Raw genomic sequence first — 23,795 nt, forward strand, 5'->3', positions numbered from 1 at the left:
AATAATATGTATGAAAAGTATATTTAGTACGTTTATTTTTTTATTTTTTTAAATGTGCTGTGGGAATCTTGCTAACTGATCAAATTTTCTTCTGTAATTATAGCTCTAATAGGAGAATTTTATATTATCAGATAGGTAGAGATCCATCCATCTTAGATACAGTTTAGGGTCGCTAAAGACCCGAATATATAATAATGATGGGCTCATGCATTTAAGGGTTAATGTAAAAATTACTAAGCTAAGATCTATAAATACTGTAAAAGTACTTTGTATTGTTATTGCATGTTAACTAGTTAACGAAATTGTAAAATTAATGATATTCAAACTCAAATTAAATCATTATAATTTTGTACAAAACAGATCATTTTTATAAGTATCTGAGATAATCATGTGGGCCACTACTGAATGTCGCAGAAATAAAAAAATAAAACCAGAATCTTCTGTAGCTCTCCACATATCTGTCTAATTAACATAGAAAAGACACATATTGCATGTCAACCCAACGCATCTGGTCAGGGCGCTAAACTATACTGGACCTTTAAAAGTGCCTACTAACTCTATCACACTCTTTTTTAGACCTATAACTTTTCCAATCGCCCATGAAAACCCAAAGTTGTGGGTTCCTATTATTAGGCGAGTACTCCAGATGTAAATTTAAATCTCTGCCACATAATTTCATTTCCTTTTTGACTTTTGAAACCAACTCTCTTATATTAAACACCATTCAGCCACACTGTGCTAATCTCACAGGGCACAGATTCTTCTGATTAGGCCAGAACCCTGAATTACACTGCAAAATTAAAATGATCATAGCCAGAGCCTTGAGAAATGTCCTGAAAAGACCTTCAATTATACACCAATCAGCCGGAGGCACCTCGCTTTTAACTGCTGATTTATACCCTTCACCAGGCCTCTGACTAGGCAGGAGTGGCGAAAAGACCACTCGCTTCCTCTCCGCACACAGTCGGAGCTTCACGCTCGCCCATTATACCACGCTTCAATCCTCAGTCTGGTGACTTTTCCTGATTTCCATACATTGACATTTTTGGGAAGGGTGATCATTGGGATTCTGAACAAGTGCCAGACCTTTTCAGCTGCTGCTTGTGGGCGTAATGGAGAGAGAAATCGAGGGTTAGGAAAGTAAGAAAGAATGAGAAATGGATGCAGGAGAAGGGGGAAATGATGATATAGCACATACATATAGGGTTGACACATTTATGAAAAAAAAAACATGAACATATCAGGGAATTTTTTACACTGTTCTAAAATATTAAATTGATATTTAATCATTTTTACATGTTAATTAGCTTTTAACTCTATGCCATTCTGTATGTTTATATACACTGTTGGGTGTCAGTTAAATTTTATTGTACAAGAAATGAATGCTTTTATTTAGCAATGTTGCCTAAAATTGATCAAAAGGGATAGAAACAATGTAAAAGTATGTCAAATAGATGCTGTTCTTTTGAACTTTGTATTATCAAAGAATCCTGAAAAGAAAATGCATTACGATTTGCACCAAAATATTAAGCAGCATTACTGTTTTCAACGTTGACAATAATAAGAAATGTTTCTGAGCCCTAAAATCAGCATGATGAGTATGCTAAAAATCACATATATATTACAATTGAAATATTAAGAGTTATTTTAAATTCTATTATTTATATATTATAGTTTTTACCGTATTTTTGATTAAATAAATGCTGCCTTGTTGAGCATAAAATACATTTTTAAATCATAAAAAAATCTTACTGACCCTAAAAATAACAACAACAAAAAAAAAAAATGTTGAGAATCATGTAGTGCATAATCTTTATGTCTTGGCTGAAGCTTTTCCACACCTCGCTGCAACTGTTCCATTAGCCTTAACACAATATGATGTTTAGCTCTGCGTAAATCTCACCACCTAAACCTGCCATCTGTATTGTGTATATCTGGCCGGTTTAATCTGAACCTAGGCCCAATATTTACCCATCGCTCTCCAAGCACATCCACCAAGATCAGGAAGAGATTTGACGTGACAGGAGGGCTAGCCAGGGCATGCTGTTCTGAAATCAGAACACCTCTGTAGAGACTCGTGCTTTCAGCGCAGAGGGCCAAAGAGCAGCTCTGAGGCTGAGAACGAAGCAGTGGGAGTATCATTCAGCGCTCTGCTCTGGAATAGTCGAGCACACCATCAAAGTCAGCACCATAATCTCCAACATCCAAGCGAAGAACTATTTCTCACAGCCAGATGAAGAGCTGTCTTGGAACAAAAGTGTTTTTCTATAGGAAATTATTTCTTCAGACAAGATAAAAAGACTCATTTTGTAGTCTATGGTTTTTGCCAAAAGAAAGTCACCAGAGGACAACCCAGCTGGATGCCTTTGGAGCAGTGAAACAAGCAGTTATCACTGGTGGTTATTAAAGTTTGATTAGAGCCTGCTGATGTTCCAACTGCAGACGTGGATAAGACTGCTCACGCACTCTATGAAGGATCACAATGCACTCTTTGTTTTAACCCAAATTTGGGTAAAATATGGACAAACCCAAATGTTGGGTTAAAAATGTAATTTAAACAGTTTTTAGTTTGTGGTTTTTTTTCCCATATTTGACCCAAAGATTTTTAAAGTGTGAGCAATTTTTAAAGTGTGAGGTTAAAGGAAAAAAAAAAAACACTTAGTGTTTTTGGGTAATTGCAGCTCTAGGGGTTGCTCAACCTCTGTGCTTGTGTGCCACATTTTAGATAACCACAGAGCGGGAACCTGCAACAGATCAGCAGTGGGAACCACTTAGAGTCATTTTCTCCCAATATGTGGTCGAAGTTGAAGGCATTGTACGGGCATTACTTTCCTTGCTTCACAAATAGTGCACTTTTCTACTTGGGAGGGCAAAAAGAGCATTAAAGTTACAATATGCAGGATTTTTGCAGTAAAATATCCAAAAACCACTAGGCCAATGTTATATATTTTGTTTAGTTGATTACTTACAATATCCCAAATGTTCCAACTATATGTACATCGTGAGAAAAAAAAGAAAAAGGAAACGGGGCGTGTGAGCAGGGGTGAGGAGTCGCCAGTCAATGACGTCATATCCGCGTTACCCCCGGTTTCCGCTAGGTTTGACCTCGTACTACAATTGTAACCATGGCGACAGACGTAGACAACTGGGTCGGTTATGCCCGTTATGCGTGCTCAACAGTGTGAGCATCCCTAGCAGGGTTTTGTTCAAACATTATGGACCATGGCAAGCAGACTTTGAGACAAAAATAGGACTAAAAACAAAGATCAACATCTTTCAAGATGCCGAGAGCTCCACGTCCGCGACTAACTTCTACTTGACAGAGACGCGAGTGTTGCGTGTTACTTAAGCAAACAGGTGAGCAAATATATGTATGTAAAACTAATCAATGTTATATAGTTCAACATGATGAAAAGAATATGATCTGTATGTTATTCTCTAATGTTAATCTAGGTTAGTCTCATGCAGCCTACAAACAACCTAACAAGTTTAATTCCTCTCATAAACTGACCTGTGTGAGTAATTCAGCACTTGCGTGTAGTTCGGTATGAAATGTCCTTACTCCTTTATATCCGCGTGTTTCATTACCTTTTTTTTTTTTTTTTTTTTTTTTTTTTAAAGTGGCAATGAGCGAGTGTTGTTGGAGTAAATACACTAGGATGTAAGCGAGATAAACACACCCTCTTGTGGTTACTCAGGTGAAACTCGGATGTTGTTATCGGTTTGAAGTGTAAACATACATAATATATTCTTAAAACACTTCTACATACTTAATACTCATGCATGCATTCTTAATGCTCCTCTTTGGATTTGTTGCTGCTGTTCTGGAAGTGTCACATCTTTCCCTCTGGAGTTTTAAAAAATGCAGTTGTATGTCTGTCCAAAGCTATTTATCTCAGAAAGCTTCTAATCCATAATGTATTGTTTTATGCTGCCAAGGCATAAACGATTTAGACAGTAATGAAGGAATTCCGACATCCCCCCTGTTTTTGAAAAAAGTTACCAGCCACCGCCAGCATTTTTGAAAATGTCATAGCCCCCAGAATATTCAGCCCGTTCTTCAATTCAATTCAATTCAATTCAATTTTATTTAAGTATAGCACACTTAAAACAACCAAGGTTGACCAAGGTGCTTCACAAGATAGATACACCACAATGCAAGACTCACACGATAAATAATAAAGCACTAAAATATTCTATAAATGAGTAATAATATTTGCATAAAAGATAAAAACAAAGATTATTATAAAATTGTCAAGAGGGTTCTCATCCTTTAACGTCATATAGAACGCTATATGACAAAACGGCGCTATACTACGCACATGGCACCCTTTATCGTTAATATAACACGCGAACCCAAGACGTTATAAATCCTTTAGTGTGAATATGACACGTACACCCTACCCCACACCTAAACTTAGCCCTCACAGCGCGTGTTATATTAACGATAACGGGTGCCATGTGCGTAGTATAGCGCCGTTTTGTCATATAGCGTTCTATATGACGTTAAAGGATGAGAATGCGTTGGAATATTTTGTTGTATTGTATGAATATCTGAACATGCATGCAACATTTTTTTGAGCAAGAAGCTGAGAAAAGCGTGTGTGTTTTTTTTTCGTTTTTTTTTTTTTTTTCAAAGACTACAGATCAGATTCAGGACGATGATCAAAACAGATGGAGTAGATCGAGTCCATCAACACCCCCAAAGCTTCACAGTCCTGTACACTGTAAAGAAATACTGTTGGTTTAACTTAAAAAAAAATGAAGTAACCTGGTTGCCTTAAAATTTTAAGTTCATTGAACTGGAAAAATTTAGTTAATACACTGAAGGAGATTTGAGCACTGATTTAAGCATCAGAAACTCAAAATACTATGTTATCTGAACTACATAAATTATTTAAGTTGATTTGACTTGACGTGATTACAAATCATGAAAATATACATATATATATATATATATATATATATATATATATATATATTTTTTTTTTTTTTTTTTTACAGTGGCTCGTCCTCGGTTGGCATTTCATTCAGTAACTTTAGGCTGCTTTGATTTATATGTCGTTTAATATTAATGTTTGCGTTATTTTACATTTGCTTCTGCTTACATGAGATTGTTTGTTTCTGCTTCTTTTTCATTTTTGATCAGGATATTCTTTATTTTTTAAAATTTGTGTCATAGCGCCATATAACAGTTAAAACATGGGAAGCCGGAAAATTCTGTCAATGGCGAGGAAAGAAAAACTTTTGCTGATAATTTACTCACCCCCATGTCATCCAAGATGTCCATGTCATTCTTTCTTCAGTCAAAAAGAAATTAAGGTTTTTGATGAAAACATTCCAGCATTTTTCTCCATATAATGCACTTTACTGGGCACCAAACGGTTTAAGGTCCAAAAGACAGATTCAGTGCAAACTGCAAACTGTTCAAAGGGCTAGTAATTACAAATGTATATGATTATTTTAATGGCCCACAAAGTATGTAAATACATTGATGTGCTACTATGCAGATGCTATGCTAGACCACCCTCCTTCTTGCCATCCGGTTTCTTAGTAAACACTTTTAAATTGCATCACTTCATATCGGCTTATCAGCAGTCATGCCTCAAAAGGAAACAGTTCTCAAGCAAAAAAGGATGAAAAGCTAAATTCAGTGCAAAGAGGCAATCCACTCAAAATCCACTTCCTCGGCCTGATCTTAAGAAAATAGATGAGACATTTCCTTGGTAACTGCCTTACAGTTTGAAGAATCACTAGCAGTATTTTAAGAGGTGTTGATCCAGAAAACAGAAAATGACGATTAGAAGACTGCAAGCGGAAATTAGAGTTCACTTTATTGAATTGTTTTAGCTGTCAGTAAACAAACACTATATTGTGAAATGTTTTCGGTTGTAATTTGCTCAGCATAGGCCTGAGGTCAAGGTCTGGTGCCTGGATGACCTGTTCTTATCTCTTCCTCACTGAACATCAGATCAAAGCAACACAGGCTCGGGCTTTGATAAGAAGTTCAGTGGAAGAGGAAGTAGGTTTGTGTGTCTGTGTTAGCAGTATTGATCCAAATATACTTAACACAAACTGTACCACCAGACATATGAATCCATATACAGTGATGTGGTTTATCCACACAAACATGACCACACATTTCAAAGCTCAGAATGTAAAGGGGAGATAATCTGGTGTAAAGTAGAAATGTCAGTGCTTGTTTACTCTTCCCTGTATATAATTCTGAAGAGTGCAGATTGATATGACTTTGAATGGTTTAGGCGATCAGAATTTCTGAAAACGTCCTATTTATTTATTTTTAATTACATTTGTTCTTTGAACCGCTTATCAAATGGATTTTAAACAGGTCATCTTTGGACATGACTTTCATAATTTTGCCAAATCTAGATTTTAAAATTAAAATTTAAGACTGTCAACACAGATGTATTTACTGTATTATTATTATATTAAATGTGGGCTTTCTAAAAAAGTGTTTGCTTGAATTGAAATGTTGAAATTATGTCAGTTGATGGGTTTCCATCTACACAATTTTATTGAGTACTTGCTGTCCAACACACAGTGTCATTTTACTATCATTGATATACTATTATGGTTGTTATTCAAAAATGTTTAATTCATTTAAATTTTAAAGATTGTTTTTTTGTTTGTTTGTTTGTTTGTTTGTTTTATACCTCAACTTAAACCAAAAGAAAATGTATGCCTTTTGTAAGTTATGTCTTTGGCAACTTGCTGAAATAAAATGTTTAATTATTATTTTTAATAATTTATTTTCAAGTAACAAATTTAAAAAAATGTATGGTTTTAATTTTAGGCGCTGTTACATTATACCATTTTTAACAAAAAATGCAAACATTTGAACAAAGGTTTCAAAGTGCACATTTTAGAAAAATACTGCAATCATCTCTGTGTAAACAGAATAAAAGCCCTGGCATGAATAACAGCTTTTTTTAGTCGTTTTCACAGATCCCAGGGATCACTTTGACAACATTGTCCTCTGTTCGCAAAAAAAAATAATAAAAAAAAAATGCAAAGGAAAAACTCATTTTTAGTACATTGTTGTCATGTAAACAACAATTAGTTGTTTATAGTTGTAGTTTTTTTTTTTTTTTTTTGCCAATCAAGTAATTATTATGTTGAAATATTGTTACTTATTCTATTACTGATATAAAATGCTCATACCGTCATCATCACAACAAGTGTCCCAATATGACATTTCACTGTCTCCATGCACGGAACATGTAAGGTGTTTTCCTCCTATCCCTGCCTCCTGTTAATTATTTCTGCAGATGAAAACATAGGCCCCTTCATTCATTTTATACTGTACGATCTATCTTAATTACTGCCAAATAAGTTGTTGTTATCGTTTTAATTTAGATTAGTGGTCTAGACCCACCATGAACGAGCAACACACACACATGTTGAAGTTAACAAACTCAGCAGCACAGCAGGCAGAGCAGAACAAAACAGCACTGCTGCTCACTGCTAATGCAATCACACACCAAGCAAGGGGAGTGGGAGAGATATTATACCAGAATATAATTACATATCAGTTCTACACCTCCCCAACCTTTTTGCAGCGTTGTAATCTGTAAATGAAAGTGTGGTGATTTAGAAAATTGAAGGTGTGTCTGTGGTGAGGATGATATTGTTTGTATGGTATCTGTATTTTTTTTTTTTTTCCGAATGGTTGTGATAATAACTTGATGGTATATATTCTTTATTTTTTTAACTAGCCCTATACTGTATATTGTATTTTTACCATATATGGTATTTTTTATTCTGTCTTCCAAACAAACTTTTAGCTTGAGCCTTGAACTGAAGGTACTGTTGGCTTTTACTAAAAGGTTAAACTGTGTTTTCATTTTTCGTTCAGTGAATGCAAGGTCAGGGCAAGTTGTCATGGGTTTTAATGAGTAATGAATATAGTTTAATACTCAACATTTATTGGTAAAAACTATGCTTTGATGTTTTTGAGCGGTATATCTTTACAATTCACTGCAATTTCCAGTTGAAAGTAACATTGACAACACTAAAAACTTTGATTCCTTTTCACTTAAATAATAATAACCTAGATCATCGATTAATACAGATTTATTTTTGCAGGGTTCCTTGCACAAGGCTGTGTTATAACCTCAAAACACTTTTACAATAGCGCATGGTAGTGTTATTATATATTTGCACATTTATTTGTATAAATGATATATTCTGACATTTGCTTCAGATAACCAGCATCATATGTGTGGCTGTTCTGGTATAGTCAGAGTCACATTAATGCACAGGCTTATCTGGGCTTAAACCCAGGGCCCCCGGGCTGAGGGAGGGCCCCGTGATGGTGAAAAAAAAAAAAAAAGATAACATTTTATAATGAGTTGACTGTGCCTTTAAAAATACGCTTTATCTCTTTGCTTTGAATGCATGTGCGAGTGTTTCAAGTCCTATACAAGAAGTGTCAAGACACGTCACGTCTAGCAGCTAGTGGTGGAATGGATCACAAAATTCACGGTTCGGATCAGATCATTTATGGTTTTTGAGCCATGGATCAGATAAAAATTAAAATTAAGATTGGGGGGGGGGGTCGGGGGGGATGGATTATCCAATAGCCTCAGAGTCAAATTGAGGGTTCACTGATCTGTAAGATTGGAGATGCTTTTAACATCAGATTCCATAATTTTCCTTGTCTAGCATGTTCCTGTTCTGGACAGAAAGACCCCCTCCCCAACACTGAATGGCTCTGAATAAAAGATATATAAAACAATCTCAAAGTTGTCGTCTCTGCATTAAAACTACACAGTTTCCTTAAAAAAATAGAGCCGTTGCTGTGCTTTCGAGTATCTTGCTAGTGTGTTGGCAGACAAGGTGAGTTTGTAATCAATAATAGTGCCCAAATACTTATACTTCTCCACAATCTCAATAGATGTCCCTCGAATAGTAACAGGTTGCAGTGGAGAGGGCCTTTTCCTCACCAAATCAATCACCATTTCTTTTGTTTTTGAAATGTTTCAAATCAGTGAGTTTTGATTGCACCATTCATGGAAATGGTCAACCTCAGTTTTACAATCCAGTTCATTATCTGTTAGAAAACCGTTTTATTCACACGTTAATAAAATGTCAACAACTTGTCCATCAAGCCTTACATATTCAAGCCAGAGCGAGCGAATTGATAAAGACGACGACGAACCTGCAGAACAACCTCTTCATATGGATGTATTGGTATGTGAGTTAACTGTTTTGTGTTATTAGTGAAAGTCGACTATTTCTCTTGTTAAAACAAGCACACTGACAAGATAAATGACTACGGTCTAATTTTACCACAAACAATCTGTATTGATAATATGATACGTTTAGAAAAGCATCAGAAAACACAGCAGCTAAATGACCATTGATGAAACTCAAGAACAATAATGCTGCAGACGTGTAACGTTACTTCAAAACAAAAACAAAGGTACTGCTAAACCATGACCACCATGTGTTTTAAGAAAGTAAAGTACTTTATTATCATTAACGATATTTACAGCTTATCAAAACGCTCTGTTCGTCGTCTCCAAAGATAGAAGGAATTTACCTCTCATTCAGACGAAGTCAATCGGCAAACCCTTCTTTATACTGGTGGAGGTTGTTGAAGTGGGAATCCTTGAAGTGCTTCAGTTCCAAAAACCGAACATTTTGACTTGCCCTCTCGTAACTTCTGCAGCATTGAGCTCGGACTACAAAATCGGAGCGAGAAATAATAATGGCGGATTGCTCGAAGTGTTGGACCAGTAGTCAATGTCCTTATTTGGCAGTTCCGCTGCAAATACGGTGACGTTGTAGTTAAAAAAACGTCATAGAAAACAGAAAAATCTGACCAAAACAGAATATGAAGATATAAACGAAGCACCTGAAGAGAATAATTTAATCTTTTCTGTACTTATAAACACTCCAAATATACAACAAAATGCATTTAAGGGCTAAAAAAGTGGATTTTGCATAATATGTCCATTGTCCCCTTTACAATAATACACTAAAAGCACTTCATAGCAACAGAAGTGAGTGCTACTGGTCTAAAATCATTCAGTCCAACTGGTTTAGGTTTCTTAGGAAGTGGTAAAATTTCCGCTGTTTTCCATATTTTTGGGATTTGTGCGTGTCAATTGATTTCTGGAACTGAAATCACTTAAAGGCTGATAACTTTGCGCTTTGTGATCAAAAGATAAACATTTATAACTACGTTTAGTTGAACTGTGCAATTTATTGCTCCACTAGAGGCACCAAATTCAATAAAAAACACAGAGGCTATATAATAAGCTCTGAAATTGAGCAAACTATAGAATAATGCATGGCCTAATTGGGCTGTATGTTAGGAAACACTATTTTGTGACATTTGGTGCATGGAAATACACACTATCCTTTTAAGAGGTATGTAGCAACAGCTAATCAGATCCCAATTAGTGGTTTCATGTCATTTTTGTGTGCAATTTGCATCAGACAGTCAGCGAACGGGTTGTGGGCGTACCGTCTGAGGCTGACACTATAGTTGAGGTAGAGAGAAGCATACTAAACAGACGAGAAGATTTGCCAACAGAACATAACCTGTTGTATAAAGCTCCATTTATTGGAATTGGGGATTTGTCCATTTACCAAAGAACAGTAAATTCTCTCTAGTTCGTTCTCAAGAGCACCTTAAAGCAGAAAGCCAGGACTAAGATGCACAGGAGGGAGAGACAATCCGCATCGATCCTTTTCAAACAGAAGCATCTTCACTAAAGGCTTATCCTGAGTGCCTTTTTCCAGATAGAATGCCTCATTTCAGATAATCTGCCTCTGAAATGAAATCAGACGGGAGAGAAAAAGTAGTAGGGAAAGAAACAAAGGCAGAGACAGAGTGAGGTCTTCAAACAGGCCTGGCTGAGGGCCAGTTCACGGAGGCATGTCTGATTAGCCCCAGCTTAAAAAGGCCCGTTCACACACTCCTTTTCAATATCCCTGATTAAAAGTTGACAGGGGCGGCTGCCACAGAGCCAAAAACCCTTTTTACTTTTTGGAAATGTTCATCAGCTAGACAGAGTGAAAATGAAAGTAGATTCGGACGGATGGACACAGCAGTTTTGGGCAGGCAGACGAAGCTTACCTCTTCAAAGTATGACGGGAGATGGCGCATTGCCACAAAGAGAAACGAGTCAAATCTTATATTCTCATTGTGGCCAACACAATCTAGATTAATTGGGTTTTTGTCCAATCAACTGAGACTTCAGAAGTTCTGCAGAAAATTCATTATTTTATTAGATGCGTTTCTTAAAATCTGTATTTTTGTCTTGTTTTTATGTCCTTAAAGGGGACCTTGAATGTTTATCTTAATAGCAACATTCAAGAAATTTATTTTTATTAAAGCTACTAAAGTTATTCAATCAAGAGCAGCAAGTGATTTTCTGTTTTTCTTTTGTTTTTTGATTCATATTAATACACAGATCTTATATATAACTGCAATTTCTTTCCCAGCTGTTTATGTTCACAGGCATAATTGATGTTTATGTGAACTTTGTTTGACAGTGTCTTTGACAGCTTAAACGCAGCAAGACAAAAAAAAAAAGAGAACTTAGTTTAAAACTCACGAGAAGCGCATTGGACTGATTATACACGTGCTTCACGACGCAATCACGCAGGGGCGTTCCCATAGCCTCTTAACGCAGCTCGAGTTCCCTTGAAAGGGAACAGCATTTTTCCTTCGATTAAAAAAAATAGCCATTTACAACATGGTGTAATAAATTAGCTGTGGGCTATTTTGAGCAGAAACTTCAGACACTGTATTACACTGTACTATATATTTTTTACAAAACATTATTGAGATTTAAGAATTTTTGAGGTGCACTCTAGTCATAAATTCATCAATTACTCTTCCTACATAATTCGGACCACAAAACAGGGGTAGAATATTTATTTAGAAGTCTTTGACCTTTCCAACGATATATAATTTGTCATAATTAGATTAGGATTTAGTTGAAATATAGTTAAGTAAAGTTAGGCGTCCCTGTAGCGGGACGGTGACAGTTAAGGGGCTACAGAAAAATTGTACCCACAAATTAAGAGTTTTATTTCAGTCTTTTCTCTCTTAAACGTGTTCTTCCCCTCCCGCTCGTTTAAATTTCCTGCTGCTCAGGCGAACTCGCCCTCAGACATGTGTTTTACTTCAGTGAAAGCGTGTCGGGTGTCTTTAGTGTCACACAGGCTCCCCGCGCAACATCTGTGTCATCTTCCTCTACTCAAAACAGCTGCATTAAATTTTCACGCACCCTCATGCAACACTAACACGCACATGCATGCAAACACTTTTAAGCCCTATCAGGGACGATTTAAACTCTCGGCAGTGACAAAAATACTCCTGCCAAACCATTGTGAAGATAATTTGTAACTGCGCGTCCTGCCCTGGTGCCAGTTTGCTGCTTTTGTAAACAAACTAAAAGGGATAGATCAGCCAAAAATGACAATGCTGTTATTATTCTCTATCCCACATTGCATTTCATGGAACATAAAAGTAGAAATAACTAAAGAATCATTATGCAACTCTTGCCCAACAGTAGTTCATTGTGAATAGGGGTTGCCAACTTTCAAAGAATTATAAAAAAAAAAAAAATCCCCATAAAAGTATGAAAAAAGCTTTTTTGTTCTTTAATTTCTCTCTTCTCTTCATTTGTATTTTATTTCTTATAACTTGCGACTGTTTTTCACAATTGGTACTTTATTTCTCACAATTGTGATCATCTCACAACTGCAATGATTTTTTTTTCTCAAAATTATACTTTTTCTTAAATTGTGACAGTTTTACATAATTCTGACCGATGTAATTGTTAATATCTTTAGTCATATTGTGACTTTTTTTATCATAACTGTGAATTTATATCTTACAACTGCACCTTTATTTCTCATCATTACAACTTATACCTCAGAATTGCAACCTCATATCTCACAATGTCTCCTATTAAAAATTGCCTCACAATAACCTGTTTTATACTCACAATTGTACTACTTTATACCACTTAATAACTTAAATTACTTGTATTTATTTATTTTAGGCTTTTATAGTATGGTGAGATCTTTGTAATAACAAAACAATCGCAATATGCACATTTTTCATAATTGGAACTTAATTCCTCAGAATTGCAACTTCATATATCTCACAATCTCACAATTTTTCATATAAACTTCCTCACAATTATTGTGTATTATTTGTGTTAGCCACAATTATTTTTTTCATACAATACTTTTAGGTTATTCCTTTTGTCATTGTATGGTGAGATCTTTAACTCTTTTATCGAAATGTTTATAAAAAAACAGCATACAGAAGAGTAAACAATGACAGAATATTATTTTTATAGTGAACCAGCCTTTGTATTGTAACTGCAACACAATCGCATTTACACAGAATGTGTCCATTTAAGACTGAAACATCTTCTGGCATGTACCTTTTTTTCTTATTACAAGCAGATTGTGCTGGTAAACTTGAGTGGTTTAATATTGCTTACCATACTTGTCACCTTATTAACTAAAGATCCAGCAGATTCCATACTGTGTATGCTTAGCTGTAGCAGTATGACTCATGCATACAGATGGTGAATGTCTTTCCCCTTGTTTAGCCTCTAAGACATGGTAAATACATTGTTGCACCAAATTTCCTCTTGCTTGAATGCACAGCAGTAATGTTTCTTGTAATAAAAAAAGGTTTTGGCCTGAATGTTGGGAATAAATCCTATAGATTCCTTATGGTACTCTGCAGGCGATCTATTAGCCTTCTCTGTCAGCTAGTTGGCACGTCTCTACCAGCGGCATGCAACAAATCAAAGTGTTAGCTTGACTGTATGGCTTTAATATGCTACGTGAGCATGCTTATTTGCATAACTAGTGGCCAGGGCACAAGAATACCCTGTTAAGCTCTGAATAAACAGGAATGGCAGAGACACCGTGTCCCTCACATACTGATGAGTCTCTGCTGTAGTCACTCGTAATGGACAAACAACCAAGCGATTTGACTCTAGTTGGCCATGGTGTTGTCATCTGTGTAATGGGGCAGGAGACAGGGAGTTAAGGAACATCACAATATGTACCTTTCCAAATGAAGGCACCTGGGACCGGGAACAAAGTAAGAGATTTGTTACAGATGCTAAATATGCATTGAAACCTCACCTGTGGGGAGACCAAAGGCATTATGGGATAGTATTCAGTCATACATGACCAAAAATAAAAATCGTGTGCTATAAATAAACCAAAAAAGAATTAAATCTAACATGCCCCAACTTCATTCATTCAAATATCTTTTTATTTTATGTATAACAATATTAGATTTTGTGTGAATCACACATTGTGACCTCACACCCTTGCCTTGTCATAAAAAAGGTTTTAGTCAAGTTAGCAAATATTTTCAGAGACTTATTAACCTTGAGGTTTTGTTTCCTTTTTCTGAGCTGGACAATGACATCACGGTTTTCCATAGCCGCTTTATATGAATTAAACTTCATATTTGAATGATCTTATTGAACAGAACTGAAACAACACTGAATGACTTCAGCTGAACAATGACACTATTTTTTTTTCAGCATGTTTTTTAATTTTACCTACCACATGATTTGGTGGGCAAATTATTTTCATTTTTTTTATTTTCAGTTTTCACTTATGAAGAATCGGTAATAAAATATGATGTTCACCAGCTTGATAAGGTTTCCAAGAATGTATTATTTTAATGAGATTTTTCTTTTTCTTCATTATAATATCAGGACAATTGTGTCACCCTGATATTTTTTTTTTTGTTGACTTTTTCAATGCAGTAATTAAAACACACTCATCAATTATGGGTATTTAACTCAATCCATGTATGAATACATTCTTTTTAATTCATTAATAATAATTCAACATCATGTCATTTACCAATAAGTCTGTTCATGGCATCCGCTCGGGTGAACTGTTCCTGTAAGACAGTGAAACCCATTGACCAGACCGTACGTCTGTCTGTCTCTCACGGCCATTTTTCATTCGTGTTAAATTAAATATAGTGTCTACCCCGACTATGGTCCACGTCTATCACTTTGCCGTGCTGAAAGGTGTAGTTATGACTTGTCACACACCCTTTCCCTCCCTCATACACACATTAGTCTAGATGGTAACACTTTAGAATACGGTTCCTTCGTTAATGAATAACTACACAAGAACTAATGAGTAACACAATATTAACAATCTAGTAACTATTATTAACTAACAAGAAACTCTGATTAACGAACTAGTAAGTAATAGCGCACAGACGAAAGTGGTAGTTCACTATTAAGTAATCAATAACTACTATTTTTTAATACTTCCCAGAGAACTACTGAAAAAGTTTATTAACAATCTAGTAACTACTATTAACTAAAATAAACTCTTATTAACGAATTAGTAAGTAATAGCTCACAGATGAAAGTGTTACTAGATACTTCTGTGGGAATTACTAATTATTTGGATTCGTATTATAAAGTGAAGATCATTGGAACTAACTAGTAATTACTAAAGTATTACTAAAGACATTTTCTAAAAGTTACTAAAGTTCACCAAAAAATCTCAAACGTTTGCACAAATCATGACTAGATCATGTAGTAACACTTGAGTCATTACTAGTTAGTTCCAATGATCTTCACTTTATAATACGGATCCAAATAATTAGTAATTCCCACAGAAGTATCTAGTAACACTTTCATCTATGAGCTAATAATTACTAATTATTTGGATCCGTATTATAAAGTGAAGATCATGGGAACTAACTAGTAATTACTCAAGTGTTACTAAAGACATTTTCTAAAAGTATACTAAAGTTCACCAAAAATCTCAAACATTTGCACAAATCATGACTAGATCATGTAGTAACACTTGAGTAATTACTAGTTAGTTCCAATGATCTTCACTTTATAATACGAATCCAAATAATTAGTAATTCCCACAGAAGTATCTAGTAACACTTTCATCTGTGAACTATTACTTACTAATTCGTTAATAAGAATTTATTTTAGTTAATAGTAGTTACTAGATTGTTAATAAACTTTTTCAGTAGTTCTCTGGGAAGAATTAAAAAAATAGTAGTTATTGATTACTTAATAGGGAACTACCACTTTCGTCTGTGCGCTATTACTTACTAGTTCGTTAATCAGAGTTTCTTGTTAGTTAATAATAGTTACTAGATTGTTAATATTGTGTTACTCATTAGTTCTTGTGTAGTTATTCATTAACGAAGGAACCGTATTCTAAAGTGTTACCGTCTAGATTTATGTACATGCACTGTTCAGAATTCACTGAAACAGTTAGTAGTTAGTATATTATAATTAATCAATGCCACCTCACTGCAGATCTGTCGGGAGTGGCCGAAGAAAGGAGTAGCTGTGTGAGAGAGAGAGAGAGAGAGAGAGAGAGAGAGAGAGAGAGAGACTAACCCACTGAGGTCTAGAGAGTGAATGGGTAGTACCACTGGGTGCTTATTGGAAAGGTTTGACTTACCGCAAATGTCTGCCTTATTGTACAGGATTCACCCTGTTTATCATGCCTTTTCATTGACAGTCCACTGCATTCCACTAGCGTAAACATCCTGGACTAAATATTTATCTTCTCAGATGACCGCTCTTTACCACTGACACACATTATAACTCTACAATCTGACACTTCACTTAATCAGAGAAGTCACTTTCAGTCGATAGGAAATCAAAATGGAATCTTAAAGGGATAGTTTATGCAAAAAATGAATGAAATGAAAATTTCTGTCCCGTAAGGCTTTCAACTTTAAAACAAAAAAATGATATTTTTAATGAAATCTGAGAGCTTTCTGTCCCTCCATTGACAGTTATGCAACTACAACTTTGACGCTCCAAAAGTTAATAAAGAGATCAAAAAATGATCCATATGAATTGAGCAGTTTTTTTGAAGAGACTCGATCGCACGCAGCATGTATGAGCTTCAGCAAGAACTAATGAAGTTCATTTTCGCATCATGCAGCACGTTTGCTAACAGAAAAGGTTTGATCTGTGTTAAACAGGTCCGGTTCAGCTTCTGTTTCTCTGATCAATGTTTAAATGTGTATAAAAAAAAAGCCTAAATTAAATCTGTTCATCATATAAAGCGATCGAGTCTCTTCGGAAATTTCATATGGATTAGTTTTACGATCTCTTTATGAACTTTTTGAAGCTTCAAAGTGGTAGTTGTGTAGCTGTCAATGGAGGGACAGAAAGTTTCAATTTTCACCAAAAAGATCTTCATTAGTGTTCAGAAGATGAACAAAAGTCTTATGGGTTGGAATTTTCATTTTTGGGTCCAATTTTTAATTCTGTTTTTTATTATTATTATTATTATTTATTTATTTACATGGCCATGTTAAATGGAATCTTGATGAGCAAGTGCTTCACATACGCATGTACACAAATACACATGTATTTGTACAAAATCGCTTTCCATATATTAGTGTTGGATTTACCATTTTTTACATCCCTTGCACTGGCCCTATATGACTATCCATTTCTTCTTAACAAATCCCATGACATTTTAAGTAAAGCAGTTTTTTTTAAGTAGCTGTGCCCATGCAAAAGCCATTCGCTCTGCTCAGGGGAATATGGGGAAGTGGATTAATTGTGGCATACAAAGAGCTTTAAACCCGATCCGCTGACACAACACATCTCATTTGCACTTGCGAGTCGGGCCTGCATTTGACGTTGTTTATTTATTTTGCTTCCTGTCAGGAGTCTCTTTGTAAAATCTCTTCGTCTGCCACACCGGCAGAGCTCTCTTGTCACTAATGTTCACTTAGTGCTCGGTGACGGTAATCGTGCTTGGCCGCTCTTCACTATCTCTAAGCGTTCACTAATTTGCCCCAGTGCTCAGTGGAAATACATGGAAACTGGGTTCAGCATGATTTGTCATTGTGTGTGACAGTACGAGAGATGAGAATACCACAAAAAAAAAACTGATTAAAAAAACTACTTTTGCAGTGTTTTCCAGAAATAATGTGTGAAAATCCTGAAAACAAGATCAGCTTAACTGAGAAGCAAAACTGTGTTGGATAAAAAGATTTCATAATATATCTTAAATTAAAGGGGATATATTAAGAACTTTTTCAAAGTCTTAAGATTTTGTTTTTGGTGTCTACTAGAACAGGCTTTCAATAAATAAAATAAAATATATATATATATATATATATATACTGTATATATATATATATATATATATATATATATATATATATATACATTATTTTCCACATATTGTACATTGTTGCAGCACCTCTCAATCTGTAAAGCTGTGCATTTCCCAAAAGCATCATTAGCCAACTACTGTATGATAGCAAGTTCCATACTTTATAAATCCTTATCTTGAGCAAAATAAGCAAGCTGACATTCAGTACAACATGTGTCTTTTAGTTTGTCAAGTGATTTAAAGTGTCGTTTTTGAAGAGTGCGCATGTGCGAACGTGCTCTATAAGAACAAGCCTATGATTGAATCTGAAAATAAAGCAAAATAACTTAGAAATAGTCCTTAGATGTCATGTCTCTAATTTATATCAAAACCTGTAGCATTAATTAGATCTCAAACAGTTTCATTAAGGTTAGTTATTACTCCACCACGTGCGTGACGTCATAACCAACGTAGTTGAATGACCACTTTGCGACAGTGTGGTTCGGGAAACAGTCGTGACTTGCAAGTTGATTTCTTCAACGATCATACTGGTAGTGAAGTATCGAGTTACGTTGTTGTATGGGAAACGCACCCCTGTTTAGTTCCTCTCTATAAATTTGAGATATTTCTAAGATTGTTTTCCATGTGAAGACAGACAGTTTACAGTGACCATGGCTGTTCTAAGCTTTAAAAAATTATGATGAAAACACCATAAATGTAGATGACTGAAGTCATATAATATTATTTTTTTTTTTGTGAGGAACAGAACTAAATTAAGTTGTCAGTGAGTTGAGCTCACTAGGAACTGGATAAATTGGTTCATTAAAAAGATCCAGCTCAAAAGAATGATTAATTCACTGATTCCTTAAGAGTAAACAGCACTGAGCTTTGTTCAAAACTGAAAAGTTCAAAAGTTCTCGGAAAATATTGTTTAATCATTTATGCATTTTTACTTAACTAATGTCAATTTATCTTGTTTTAAGGGCATTTACCCGTCAGTGTTTTATCAGTATTTGTTGTCATATTTCCCAGTAAAATTGAAATATTTTTTTGCAGTGCAGCTACATGTGGCATGTTTCTCCTCAACGACTCTCCGAGAGTCACGGCATGAAATGGAAAGGCATATTTGCTTGTGTCACTTATCATAGGAATAGCTGCAGAAGCCTATGCGGGGGTTTGTGTGTGCGTGTGCGTGCTCTGCCTCTTGTGTATACACAGAGTGAGTCACCAGCGAGCACAGCACACACACTGGGAAGCAAGACAGATGCTGGGTTTGCACTTGGTGTAAAAAGCTATTACCCCTACCAGCGCGGTTCCTCTTTGAAAACGAGGCGCCATGAGGCAGCTCCTAAATGCAGACGGAAGCAGAGCTTAAAGAGGAAGTCGCGAGTGGGCTGAGAACGATGGGGGAATGAGGGATGTTGGAATGTGTGCATGTCTCTTGGTGGTGGAATCATTATCGGAGATATTTTATGACTATTTAATGACTCGTGTGGTGAGGGGGTGGTTTAATTACTCTAATTAAAGGGAGAGTTCACCCAAAAAGAAAAAAATGTCATTATTTACTCACCTTCATGTCATTCCAAACCTGTATGTCTTTCATTTGTCCTTGGAACACATTAGGTTCAATCGATAGACATCATTAGATATTGATGAAATTCCTGATTGTTGTTGTTTTTTTTTTTTTGTTTTTTTTCATAAAATAAACTGAATGAAGAAAGGAACTCTCAACCAACAAGCACCATAAGAGTGGTCCATACTGCATAACTCATGTGCAATATTCAGAGTACAATACTGTAGCTTTTAGTGATCAAAAAAGACCAACATGTGAGTTGTTTGAAAATTCTTCATGAAGTACTGTATCTCAGATTTGTGAATGCATCATTCTTTCAAATCTGAACTTTTAAATGAATCGAGTGATTGATTTTGTTAAAATTCTTCATAAGAGAACTAGAGATGTTCAATTCATAAATCATTCTTTTGATTCAGACCTTCTTAATAAAACTTTAATTCAGTTGCATTTTTAATGATTAACACTTTACTATAGGGTCCTATTAACATTAGTTAAATAATTGAATAGCAATGAGAAATGTATTTATTAGTGTATATTAATGTTAGTTAATAAAATAGGCTATAATTTGTCATTGTTAGTATTATGTTAAGTCAGGTTCATTACACTTTAGTTTAAGGCTCCAGTTCTCACTATGTCCTGTATTATTACTTTTGGCTCAATAAACTCCTAATTACTAATTATTAATTTAGTATCTGGTAGGATTTAGGGATGTAGAAGATGGTCATGTAGAATAAGGCATCAGTATGTGCTTTATAATTACTGGTAAACAGCCAATATCCTAGTAATATGCATGATAATAAGCAACTAATGAGAATTTGACCTTAAACTTAACTGTTACCAATAATATTTACAGATTCAACTTTCGATTTTAATAATGCATTAGTAAATGTTGAAATTAACATTAAGATTAAGAAATGCTATTTTTCGTCATTAGTAGTAACTAATGTGGTTAACTAATGTTAAAAAAATGGAAGTTTATTGTAAAGCAATGACTGATCTGACTGTGAGTAAAAGTGATCTTTTCAATGGATTATGAATGCAGTTTAAGTCTGAATGATTAATTCAAATTTTTTGAGTTTAACTCTGATTTCGGTTGTAGCGGTTGTTTTCTTGTCACAAAAAGCTTTGAAAGACTTCGCATTTTGAATAGGCATAAGTCAACTGGACCACTTTTTGATATTTCATGGTGATTTTAATGTTTTTTTTTTTTTAAAAAGCTTGAATTTTCTAGTCCCCTTTCATTATATTTGCATGGAAAAGAGCAACCAGTAACAATCCTCCAAATTTCCCATTTTGTGTCATACTAAGGAAAGATAGTCATACGGGTCTAAAATGACTTGAGGCTGAGTGAATAATGGCACAAAATGTTCATTTTTGAACGACTACCCTTTTAATGACAATTTAATGACTGTTGACGGCTTAATTATTCTAATTAGGAATCTTCAACTTTTCTCATTCTCTCTCTCTCTACTTTACCCCCCACAGGTCCCTCAGCAGATGAGCACTCTGACCTTCTACAGGTATGACCAGCCCATAGTGGACTACTGCCAGGCGCATCAACCCCTGAGGCTCAACATGAGCTACGACGGTCCCCCCCAAACCCTGGAGGGGCTGGCAGAGCTTCCCCCCCGCGAGAGGAGCACCATCCAGACTGTGGCGCTTCCGGCAGTACCCACCATCAACTCGGGCACCACGGGACCCTGCTCCCCACCCAGCCAGAGAGCGCCCATGGAGGGGCCCAGCATCCCCTACCCCACCACAGAACGCTCCATTAACTATCCAACGACAGAACGTTCCACCAGCACCCTCACTTTTAGACGCTAACAGCCCCGCTCGGATAGCAAGGCATGATGGGTAATTTCAAAAGAGACTGTGCCTGGTGTGGTGATCCACATTCTGCCGGCATTAACGCAGCTGCGTGTCTGAAAACTGTGCATACTGCTGTGCGCTAACTGTTTCTCGCGAATATAGAGAAGTGAAAATCATTCCCAACGACGTCGCTGGAGGACACGAGGATCTGGCATACGGTGCACTTCTATTGTGGAGTGTAGTGTATTCTGGAAAATGGGATTCCATTTGTCTTTTTCCATCTTTTCTTGGTTGTCCCCGTTCTGCTCAATGGCAAATTGAAATCCAATGCAACATGCATGAGACGTTAAACGTGGCTTTGGTTTCATTCAGCCCTCGCTCTGCACTGACGCTAGGACGGCTTCTCTGAGGAGTAGATGGTGGTGATTTTCCCATTCTGAGTGAAGAATGAATAGGAATGTGCAATAAACAAGGTTTTTCTTGTTTTTTTTTTTAAACAAGAGTGTGAGAACAAGAGAATGAAAAGCAGCAAATTAATGTTCACCAGAGCTCAAAGGCCTCTCGCTGTTACTTTCATTTAGTTGCCAGGGAGTGCTCATAAATGCTGTCATTATTTGATTAAAAAGACAGATCTGTCCAGACATGAGAATGTCAGATGGAAGATCTGTTTGAGTAGAAGAAAACTCATTCATTAAATTAGAAATTAAGTCTCACATGGCAAGGTCTTTCAGTGTGCACATGTACCAAAGATCAAGCTTCTTAGATGTACATAAAGCTTGTGTTTCTTTTCAAAATGTAATCAAATGAATCAGTGTCTAACGCATACTGTAACGTGTAGGCCAGCGGGGTTCACGGCTGATGACGTTGCCTGATTTTTAATTCTGCAGAGTAAAAAAACATCAAGCTTTGTGTTTGAAGGCTATCTGTTAACTAGATTGTGTGTGTGTGTTTGTTTGTGTGTATGTGTTTAAGTTTAAAAGCTGAAGTGTGTAATTTCTGCAACCACTCGTGTCAGAAATAATGACTGTTTTCCAAAAGGTTTCCTAAAAACTCTCTTTATCTGCTATTGGACAGGCAAACAGAAAACCACGCCCCCAAACTTACACCATTGGTTGAGCTGGTTGGCTGGTCAGAATGTTCCAACAAAAACTGTTTTGATGTTTCCGCAGAACCAACCGCTTGTTCATACTTTTTACTAAATACTCTCTGCATTTACAGCCCATTCTCACCCCCAAGGCGTCACTTAACTGACGCCTTGGGAAACATTTGGACATGCTTCAATATTTGACGCTTTAGGCGCCCTTTAGCGTCAGTTAGATGACGCCCTAGGATCGCGTGTACCCTACCCCCACCCCACACCTAAACCTAACCGCGTCCTCTAACTGACGCTTTCCTTTAGCGTCAGTTAGATGACGCTGTAGGATCGCGTCATGTAAGTGACGCTAAAGGGCGCCTAAAACGTCAAATATTGAAGCATGGTCAAAGGTGACGCCTTGGGGTGAGAATGCGTTGGCATTTAGCGAACTAAACACAGAACAATTACACACTTCAGCTTCAAGAAGGCAGACATCCCTCACTCGGATAGCATGCTGGAGTTACCATCTAGTGGCAGAAACGCCTTCTTTGCAAGTATCCAACACCACTGTTCTGCTGTAACAAACTTTTAGGTCGTGGTGTTAAACTGATGTGTTACTATTGAGGTAGCTAGCAGTCATTGAAGAGTTTTCTCTTCAAAACTGTTGCTACGTTATGACAGTAATTGACCTTAATGGAAAAGCTGATGGTGGAAATGCTGGCAAACCACCACATACTTGAATATATATTTTTTGGCACACAACAATGTGTGAAATGGAGCTTAGCTAGATGCGTTTACATTCATATACTTGTGTAAAACATGTTTTTGACCAAAACAATCTTTCTAAACCATTTTCAAATGTTTTTTTTTTTAATTATCTAAGGGAATGATTTGACAATAACAAAGCTAGAACCTCTAATAAGAGCCTTCAGTTATATCGAAGAGCTGAATAAACCAAGTTTCAGTTCAGCAAGAGGTGGTCAATCACCTCGGAGTGTTAACCAAGAGATGTCACTCAACAAAGCAGCTACACGGATGAAATTGCTATAATTAGATAAAACAGCAAGATATATGGGAGACTGGGGACAACTGCAATTGAAATTTTCTTTTAGAACTCAAATTTCTACTGCAAATTTACATGTCATGGTTTGAAGCAAGAAATGTATATATCTGTCAAAAGTAATATTCTCA

At 36.0% G+C, this 23,795-nt stretch overlaps 1 protein-coding gene across 1 annotated transcript in view; it reads left to right on the plus strand.

The window, feature by feature from the left end:
* Positions 1-21,816, plus strand: part of LOC120482916 (leucine-rich repeat transmembrane neuronal protein 4) — a 91,912-nt gene extending 70,096 nt beyond the window's left edge. Inside the window, exon 3 of the mRNA XM_039677662.2 lies at positions 21,206-21,816. Within this exon, the coding sequence (XP_039533596.2) occupies positions 21,206-21,544 (339 nt within the window). The 3' untranslated portion in view covers positions 21,545-21,816. The remainder of the gene's footprint in view (positions 1-21,205) is intronic.
* Positions 21,817-23,795: the final 1,979 nt, after the last annotated feature.

The sequence above is a fragment of the Pimephales promelas genome, chromosome 23 (genome assembly GCF_988280905.1).
Source record: "Pimephales promelas chromosome 23, fPimPro1.hap1.1, whole genome shotgun sequence".
NCBI classification, from domain to species: domain Eukaryota; kingdom Metazoa; phylum Chordata; class Actinopteri; order Cypriniformes; family Leuciscidae; genus Pimephales; species Pimephales promelas.